Below are 10150 nucleotides of genomic sequence, written 5' to 3'. Positions count from 1 at the left end.
CATCTAACCCTGTTTCGGAGCTCCAGGGTTAGGATAGGCAGCTAATGTCACGTTTACTTTGAACTTATCCAACGGTTTTTTTGCTGAATCAAACCGTAGGGTGTTATTGGCATTGTTTTTGTAGATAGTGCGAGCATGTTTTTTTACACCTAAAGAGAATGGGTGGTGGAAGTATCTAAAGACCGCCAGCTGTTCATGCTTATTGACGTGCTGTAGAAAGCTGCCGAGGTATGTTTAAGAGAACACTTGGTTCATGTCAGCCGTAGTAAGTAAGTTTCGTTTATTTTAAAAAATTTCCCAAAATTCATTAAAATCTTTTTTAATTTTTTATTATACGCATTTTTTTATAAGAAACTTTTATAAGCAAGAAAGTAGATACGTATAAAAATGAATACGTGAAGTAATTTTTTTTTTACATTTTTATTTTAATAAGAACAATAAGAAATAAGAACAAAAAACGGAGAAAATTTAGGCTGATCATGCAAAGCAAAATTCCCTGGTTTTTCAAGAAAATTGTGCCTTTGAGTGCGTCGTATGTTTTTACATCCGGTGTAGCTATGCCGGTTCTCTTGGTTCGTTCAGATCGATGTTTTTTAAAAAACGTTCACTTCAGAAAAAGCATGTCATCTGTAAGGTAAATTCTTTTTACAATTTAGGCTGAGTTAGCATAGTTTATAGCAACCTATGTTAACTCGTTCTTGAAAATATTGAAAAATAGTGATCTCTGAACTCATCAATCGTTCCGTGGTTGGTGAAAGGTATCTGTAAATCTACACCAACGTTGTGTTTTTATTTTCTAATATATTTTGTTATGTCATTTTACTGCACATCATATAACGGCTTGTTTACCCTGACGACGTAGAGTTGTTGAGAAGTCAGGGTCACGGTGCTTGTTGTAACAAAGTGAGTGGGATGCTGCACAACAAAAAAGATTGTCGCAGAGATTATATCCTCCACAAGGGTTGCATGACAAAGTTATACAACTATTCTAATTATGAGACTTTCGTGGAAACGAAGGTGACAACGATAATGGCGTTTGCGCACGTGATATTATTATCTCCATAATTATCTCCATAATTTTTGAGAAGAACTAGCAGCAACGTTACTGGGCAGAATGTTTGCTACACAGGATTTAAAATTTGGGTTTGGGGATCAGCTTGTGAAATAGGAACTTTAGAAATAAAGGAAAATTATTGGCTCGACCAAAAGTGATACCACGTGACACACTGTTAAAACGCGCACTGTGTAACCTACTTCCCAGGGCCCTTTTTGCTTCTTAATTTATCTCCAAAAAAGCGGAAAGGGGTCAGAGGGACGAGGTTGCAAAGTACTTTGCGTTTTTTATTTCTTCATCTTTGTGTTTTTCTCAGTTCTGTGTTCTAGTTATGTAAGAGCGAGGTGTTAAGCATGCAATGTTTTTTTTATATTATTGTGTATAAAAAATTTCCCAGTAGCTTATAAAAACGAGAAAAAAAGGTGATTTACAATTTCGTGAAACAAAGTTTTCAGTTTCCAGTCCGATTTATTTTTGTATCCAACTGACGTTTTAACGTAGCTGTTTTTATTTGATATCTGAGAAGTTTGTTTGTTAGTTTGGCAACTAAAAAATATTTTTTTTCTCAACGTTAACCTGATACTTAAATTTATATATTTAAATTCTTAGAAATATAACGTCGAGTATTCTGACTATAAGTTTTTGTGAGAAACACCCCTCGCTCTATACTATTGTTGCTTCTGAAAGTTTCAACTGTGTCTTAGGTGAAAATAAAATTTTTTTAGCCTTCATTTCAAAACTTATGTTTGCGTTTAACGCAAGGTGAAAGCCATCTTTGTTTCATTTCATTCGCCCTCACATATGTCTGTTGCGCATGCAGTTTCAGTAAAAAAGGCAAGCCACGAACATTATTCAAAAATCCCTCACGTATTTAGACAATTGGTTTACTTCATATGAATATTAAATTTTAAAGTATAAATACTCGTAAATAAAATATTAACATCCAATTTAATACTTTAAACCAGAAAATTAATCAGCATGATTTTTGTTTTTCAAATCTTCAGGTTTTTACCATTTTAACGCCATCAAAAAACGCGGTCATATTTGTGATCATGTTCGATAGCATTCAAAAGAATTTGCAGTGGCCAAGCATACTATTCGAATGTGAGTTCGCTCAATTGTGCGTTGTTTTTAGCGGGTATTAAGAAAGTTTCTTGTGTGCATAAACGAGAGTTTTAAAAATCATAAATATTTACGTTTGTGCAATGTAATCTATGCAACATTTTAACGCGAACTTTTCTTCTGTTAAGCAATGAAAATGAACAGCAAAGCATAAAACTTTTTGTATATAATTATTTCGTCTTTCTGGCAGCGGAAGTTGTACTTCGAGATGCACAAGTGGTGCAGGTAGGGCTGAAAATAGAAATTTTCGTACTGAAAATGAGTCGTTTTCTATAGCAAAGAAACTAGAAAAATTTTTAATCACGCAAGAGGTTGAAAATCAATTTTTAATTAGTCTTACGAGGCAAGAGAAGAATGATGATTGGAATGAAGTCAATTTTTTATTACGTAAATATTTCAAAATCTTTTCAATGTGTTAAATGTTGGTGTTGCTTGTTACGTTTTAATTTCCAAAGCTTTCGCGCCATTTTTATTTACTTTATGTTAACACGTTTATTAATCACGTAATGTTCTATTTTGATTGGTTAAGTCGTATTAAAATGATTGACGTTTACAATGTTTTTAAATGCAATAAATAAAAAGAATGAATGGGCTTCTACCACAGCCTGTACTGATGTGTTATGGCGCCATTGTACTATGTTTTTACAGCGCATGCCGTTTGTGAAAGAGACCGATTGTTGAAACTAAGTTGTTGAGAAACAAACATCGAATAGAACACAAGAGTTAATTCACAAACAACACGAGCGTTTATTAGTTGAGAAATAAGGAAATTAAAAATATTAATGTCTTTTTGTTAGCGGCAATTATTTTGCTAATCATTCTGTGACAACTAAAGTATCGTTTTGTTACAGGTACAACAACAGATTGCTACATAATGAAACCTTGTGATGGCTTCTTTCAATCCCACATCAAGTAGTAATGAATACACTCGATGTAAGAATTGTGGTTCACAAGTTCTGAACGTCGAGTTAAAGATACTACCGTGTTTGCATTCATTCTGTGCGAGCTGTTTACAACGCCGTGTTCTACGATCTTTGACCGGAGAGCTTAGTTTATCTTGTCCGACTTGCAATCGAGACGTAAAGTTGAGTGAAGATGGCGGCGTAGCAGCGCTGCCTTCAAGCTCTCTAATTCAAGATTATTTCGTGGATGTTGTCGTTTCTCATAGTGGTGATCCATTAGACACACAGTCAAAGCCACAACCTTTATCAACAATGTCAAGTTCAATGTTGTCATGGATAAATAAAAACACGCAAGAAACACATTCTTTTTCACGCTCCTCACAACCAAATTTTGGCTTCGGAAGTGGAGGAAATTCAATCGAATGTACTGCCTGTGACGAGGGTGAAAACGCCAGTTATATATGTCGTCATTGTAATGAATATTTATGTGATCACTGTGCTATGGCACATCAGAGAGTACGTTTAACAAAAGTTCATGAAATTATCAAGCTACGAGGAGATCAAATCCGTGATATTTTTAGTTCACAAACGCAAAGTCCTGTATTAAAGCATCGACAAGATGTACCAAAAACTGGTTTTTCTTCACTTGGGTCACCAGTAAGCTCCTTGTCTTTCAGTTCATTTAACCTGGGGACTAGTATTACACAACCTCTTCGAGATGCTCTACCATCTTATGAGACCACAGCACCTTTACAGACTCCAGCTTCATCTTTAAAGTCTACCCCACTTTCATTGGCACCATCTACAACACAGACATCAAAATCTCGATTATTTTGTGAGCTACATGCAAGGGAACATACTTTATTTTGCAATTTCTGTTTACAACCAGTGTGTAGAGACTGTGTAAACAATAATCACAAAGGACATTCAATTAATTTTCTCACTTCTCCTAATGTTGATACATCACCAATTGGTAGCAACAATGAAGTAGCACTGCGTAAAATAGTCACAGATTCCCGTGTAGAGATTAAGGCCATGGAGGATGCTGTTAGTAGTGTTGAAAATATGATTGATAGTGTTGAAAGAAAGAGTCAGGCTGTTGTCAACGATGTACAGGCTACTGTCAAGAAACATATGGTTGCTTTAGAGGAAAGGGAACGAGAACTGTTACATAGGGTAGAGAAAATTCGACAAGTTAAAAGTAAATCATTGCATATACAACTTGAACATCTTAAATTATCAATAAGTAAATTAAAAATAGCTGCTGATTCATCAGAAATTGCACTTGATAGGGGTATGGATATAACTGATTCAAGGGACAATGTTATGGACACACTTCAAAGCATTAGATCTCGCCGTTACATGTTTCAACCTTATGAAGAGGATTTGATACTGTTTACACCTCCTGACTCTGCACTACAAACAGCACTGAACTCAATGGGTATTATCAGTAGCAGTGCATTCCCTCCACTTTGCACTGCAATAGGTGAAGGTTTACGACGTGGTATAAAAGGGAAGGTATCCATGTTTACAGTAATTGCAAAAGACCACCAAGGTGCTAATCGATGTATTGGTGGTGATAATGTCCATGTTGTTATTGACGGTCCAGATGGTCGTCAACTTACTGGTGAAATTTATGATCGTCAAAATGGCAATTATACTGTTACTTATCGTCCTGTTTCAGAGGGTGGGCATATTGTAAGAGTGACCATAAGAGGACAACCAATTATGGATTCTCCTTTTTCATTAACTGTAAAGAGTGGCCGCAACTATAACAACATTGGCCAGCCTTACTTTCAGTTTGGTGCTGAGGGAGAAGATGGTGGGCAGTTGTGTCGTCCATGGGGAGTATGTTGTGACAGAGATGGCAATATTATTGTTGCAGATCGGAGTAATAACCGTATACAGGTTTTTGATTGTAAAGGAAATTTTCTTCGCAAATTTGGTACTGCAGGGTCAAGAAATGGTCAGTTTGATCGACCAGCCGGAGTGTGTGTTGACAGTCAAAATCGAGTTATTGTTGCAGATAAAGATAATCACAGAGTTCAAATTTTTAAGATAGATGGGACTTTTATTTTAAAGTTTGGAGAAAGAGGGAGCAAGAATGGACAGTTTACTTATCCTTGGGATACTGCATGTAACAGTCAGGAACAAATCCTTGTATCTGATACAAGAAATCACAGAGTGCAATTGTTTTCTGCAGAGGGTGTATTTCTTAACAAGTATGGTTTTGATGGACCACTGTGGAAACATTTTGACTCACCCAGGGGAGTAGCATTTAATCATGAAGGTCATATTGTTGTGACGGATTTTAATAACCACCGTTTATTAGTTATTCATCAAGATTTTCAAACAGCAAGATTCCTTGGCACAGAAGGTGGTAATAATGGCCAATTTTTGCGACCTCAAGGTGTGGCTATAGATCATGAAGGAAATATCATTGTTGCAGATTCAAGGAATCATCGTATTCAAATTTTCCAGCCAAATGGTAATTTTCTGTGTAAGTTTGGATTATATGGTAGTGGAATTGGTCAATTGGATCGACCATCTGGGTTATGTGTCACACCAGAGGGAATGATTTTAATAGTTGATTTTGGTAATAATCGAATACAAGCATTTTAATACATTTCCTTTATATTTTAAAAAGTTTTATTTCAAGTTTATTTTTTGGTCTTTAAATGTTTGTTCTGAAAAACGTTTTGGTATAATATGTTCTAAAACATTTAACAAATTTTTTTCTAAAATAACTTTAACATATTTTGTTGATGGTGAGTCATACAAAGTATTTACTAACAACTATTAAATTCTTCTGTTGTTTCTTCAAAATGTTGTTATGTTTTTCCTAAAAAAAACAAAAGCAAAACATGTGACATTAGAAAAAAATATTTTTTTAAATAAAAGTAGAAATATTAATTTCAAAATAAAAGGAATTATTCTGAGTTATTTTTGATAATTGTTTTTGATAATTATCCTGTGATTTAAAATATTAAAAAATTAAGACTCATTCATTCTGTAAATGAACACCATACATCCTCTATTTGCCAAAGGAATGGCCTTGTTTACTAAACTCTTCATCATATTTTTTACCATGGTAACATTTTAAAGTGTTAGTCCAAATTGAAAAAAGTAAAAAGTTTGTAGTCTTGTAGTCTCCTGCATTTATGTTCCAGTTAATGTTTATCTGCAATCTCTTGTGATAAAAAAATTTAAAATTTACAGTTTTTAAACTTCAAATGATAATTAGTTTTTTATTTGTTATTTTTAAATCTGCCTTCTTTGGTGTTAAAATTAGAAATATTTTTAAAACTGCTGATAAAACATGCTCGAATTGTAAAAGTTATGAATGAAAACTGTTTTTCAGGACAAACAAACACATTTAAATATTAAGTGAAATGAATTATGTTTTTTGCAGATTTTTTTTAAATAGTTTGTTGGGAATCTTGCAAAGATTTATCCTTTAAATAAATAGTTTTTGTGTTTATAGCACGCCATTAGTACGTTAGGGAATTTATGTTGTTATTCACAGTTTTAAAAAATTGTGCTTTTAAAGTATATCATGGTCTTGTATTTTTTTTAACAGAAAAGCAAGCAAGACATTTTCCTATCCACATAGTGGATTTTTTTTACAACTTTCTCATACATTAAGTGTTTATACAGAATTTTTCATTCATTTTTTTTCATTCAGAAGAAAATTAACTGAAGTAAAAACCTGTTTCAGACTTTACTTTTCTCGATAAGTCAGTTCCAAATTTACAGGGTTACCATGTCTCTCTTCTGCTGCTGTCTTCGTTAAAACGATTACTCATATATTTAAACCTGGTTTTCTTATGTTAGTCCAACTTATTGAGAATGAGTTGAATTGTTTTTAAAATAACACCACCTTATTATTAACCACTTATTTTTATGATGTAAAAGTAAAAACTGAGAATTATGAAAAATTTAGAGCTAGCATATTGAACAGTAATTTTTTGTTTGAGATTTAACAATCTCTTTGTTTATACTGTTTTAATTTTTTGGTTTTCGTTTATTACCTAAAGGGCCTGTGAAATGGAAAAATCATCTTTTGTTACTTTTCACCGATTCCAGTGCCTTCAAAGGGGAAAAAAAGAGACTTCTTTAGCATGAAATTTTAACATTTTTTTATCGTTTACATGAAACCATATAACTATTTTTTTTTTGTATAGACTGTATTCGTGTATAACATACACGAAAACATAATTCTACATTAAACAAAATGTCAGTGATTATAAAATAGCTGACGTCAGTATATTTAGTAAGTAGCGTTTTAGGTTTAAATATATAAATATATATATCAAATAAGCAAAAGCTGTATATGTTATCGTCCGTTATGTAAAAGATGTAACTGTATATATAGTTTGTGAACGTAGCTTTTGTTTTATAAGTAGAAATAGTCTAGCAAACTTCATCAAATGAACACATATCTGCACGCACTGAAGTCCAACTTCAGCTTATATATTTCATAAATCCATTTTTTTTTTCTGTTGGCATTACAAACTTAGGTTGTATAAAACGAGCGATGATTCATACCACAATCATGATGGAATCTATTTCTGATAGCTAGAAGTTATTTTTAATTTTTTTCTGCAAATTAGTGGTTAAAATGAAGAGAAGGTCTCTTTTCATTCAATACTATTCTATTAAAAACATACGACCCTAAAAACATTCAGTTTTTCAATACAATGAACTTTTTTGTTATTTAATTTTTTGTTTCTTCCGCTCGAGTAGAGGCGCCGTTTTTATTCATTTGTCTACCATTTATTGTTTCGATAGCATCCCCTTTTTGTTGTTGTTAAGAATTCGCTAAACAATTTTACACCTGTTGCTCGTGAGTCATTAGGTAAATTTATTTTCACACCTGTGACATTTTTTCACGAAAAGTGGTTCCCGTTGTAGATACTTTTTTGCAGCTATTGCTTCCCAACCTGGCTTTGTTTCTACGTCTTTATTTAAATCTTTTTCCAGCATTAAATTTTTTCACAATATAAATCAAATTTTATATTTACCCGGAATAAAGTTGGCAATTTTATATTTACCCGGAATAAAGTTGGCCCCGTTAACTTTTGCAAACACGAAACAGTAACATTTTTTATTTACATAAATATAAAACCAATATTTTTATTGACTGATACAACTTGTATCTTTCTTTGTGATTTCTCGTTTTGTTCATACCTTTTTGATTTTATTTAATATAGCCTTAGACGTAAATTGGTGTCTTAACATCATCCCCTCGCGCCACAGTTTAATTTCAGTGGTTTTTAACATTTTCTAGTGATATAAATTTATCGTTATTTATGTGGTTATTTTTATGTTAGTGCATGTGAACACAGTTCAATTCTTAAGTGTAGTGTGGCTAACCCATTAATTGTTATTCTGGTATTTAAATTTTGATTTGATGAGATGCGGCTTCCTGTTTGTACGACTTTTCTTCACATTCTTTAAATTTCTCAACTATGACGAACGACTTTTTATTGCTACAAGGACGTCCCAAAATAAACACAACACTTAAAAATTAAACTCATTTTTTTTTCAGTATTTTTTTGTTTTTCAACGTGCAATGTAACTGCATGTTGTTTATATAGGTTCGATATTTTAGTATTCTTGTATATACAGCCGGAAGGCTTGAAAAAAATTTATTGTTTAGCCTGAAAGATAAGGCGTAAAAATTTTACTACTATGCATATGTTGATTGATATTTTTGTGTATCCAAAGCTACCTTGAAACGCAAGCATAGAAAATACTTGGGAAGTAATTTATGAGCATTCCTGCAAAAAATCTAAAAATAATTTGCTTAAATTAGTACAGCTCTAACTACTTTTCGGTATTTTGGCTTTTCTGTTCCAAACCCTATTCATAAATTTTAAAACAGCTTCCAACCAACAAAAACCTGTGAAATTAGTAAGCCAAGTCAAAATGATTAGCCTCCTCTAGAAGGATAGAAATAGGTCTTCTTCTTGATCAGATCTGACGTTGAATATGCTGAGCGTTTGTTACAATATCGCTGAATGCACACATTTTAACAATGTGCTTCCTAGTCCAGCCCGCTTTCTCTATTTTAAGAATCCATGTGCTGATTTTTACCGAAACAGAGTAATTAGAAAATAATCCGTAATTATTGTATGCGTATTTGCCTCACAAATCTAATTTCTAACTTTTTAAACAAGGGACATCATTCGCAATCTTTTATTTTACATTTTTCGCTTTGACATTTTTATTCAGCATTTTGCACGATTCTGGAGGTTCTATTTGCAAACTTTAATCCCGCAAAACTCGGGCAGTTTCTTCCCTGATATTTTTTGCTGAATGGTACAAAGTAGTTGGGGTCGGCAAACACCTAATAATGATATACCGCCTCAATTCATAAAATTTACGCTGCGCTCGGAATATTTTTTGCAGAAGGTTCCCGAAATAAAAGGATAAGTCTGCGTACACACCACAGACCCTCAAATTAGTTATTTTAAGAGTGATTTGAGTTTGTTGCGCATTTATTCCTGCTCTTTGACAAAAATCAAGAAATTAATCGTTTTCAAATTTTACCTATTGCGAAATCGATTTTTTCACGGGTACACCTTGGAGCAAGGTGATGACAGAACGCCAATGTATACTGCATTTAGCATGACTCGATTATTACACAAAAACCACAACCATATTTACTAACTCGTCATGCTAAATCAAGCCTGCGACAATTTTTTTTTCTGATACAAATATACTATTTTCAGTTTAGCAAGATCGTTAATTTATTTTCAAGAAATACTCGTGAAATTAATTTTTGTGCATGTAGATTTTGAGAGAAGACTGAATGCGTAAAAATTAAATTCGTTGTTTTAGATTTTGAGCATGCTTTTGACAGATAGAACATTCGCCACTCTTTTCTTTCTCACCTGTGCCTCGATTTTCCCAAACCTCTACCCCTGTTCATTACTCTTCAAATTAAACGCCCAGAAAATTTAAAATATTTATCTGCTGAATCTAACACACGCCAAAAATAGTATTTCACTACTCGCTAAATTCGCGCCAAATCTCGCCCATTTTGTGAGATATATAACTAAGCGAG

The 10150-nt window shown here is 33.1% G+C and overlaps 1 protein-coding gene across 1 annotated transcript; it reads left to right on the top strand.

The window, feature by feature from the left end:
• Window positions 1-323: 323 nt before the first annotated feature.
• LOC130614545 (E3 ubiquitin-protein ligase TRIM71-like) lies at window positions 324-8777 on the top strand. Its single transcript, XM_057435970.1, has 2 exons — window positions 324-2158; window positions 3028-8777. Exon 2 carries the CDS (start codon window positions 3064-3066, stop codon window positions 5698-5700), a length of 2637 nt encoding a protein of 878 aa, XP_057291953.1. The 5' UTR covers window positions 324-2158; window positions 3028-3063; the 3' UTR covers window positions 5701-8777.
• The last annotated feature ends 1373 nt before the right edge of the window (window positions 8778-10150 follow it).

This window comes from Hydractinia symbiolongicarpus, chromosome 11, assembly GCF_029227915.1.
Source record: "Hydractinia symbiolongicarpus strain clone_291-10 chromosome 11, HSymV2.1, whole genome shotgun sequence".
Taxonomy (NCBI): domain Eukaryota; kingdom Metazoa; phylum Cnidaria; class Hydrozoa; order Anthoathecata; family Hydractiniidae; genus Hydractinia; species Hydractinia symbiolongicarpus.
The sequence above is the reverse complement of the archived record's forward strand: the minus strand, read 5'-3'. Positions and strand labels throughout refer to the sequence as shown.

What these genes read in the sequence shown, in the direction of transcription:
- LOC130614545 (XM_057435970.1), top strand. Translation starts at nt 3,064, where the DNA reads ATGGCTTCTTTCAATCCCACATCAAGTAGTAATGAATACACTCGATGT.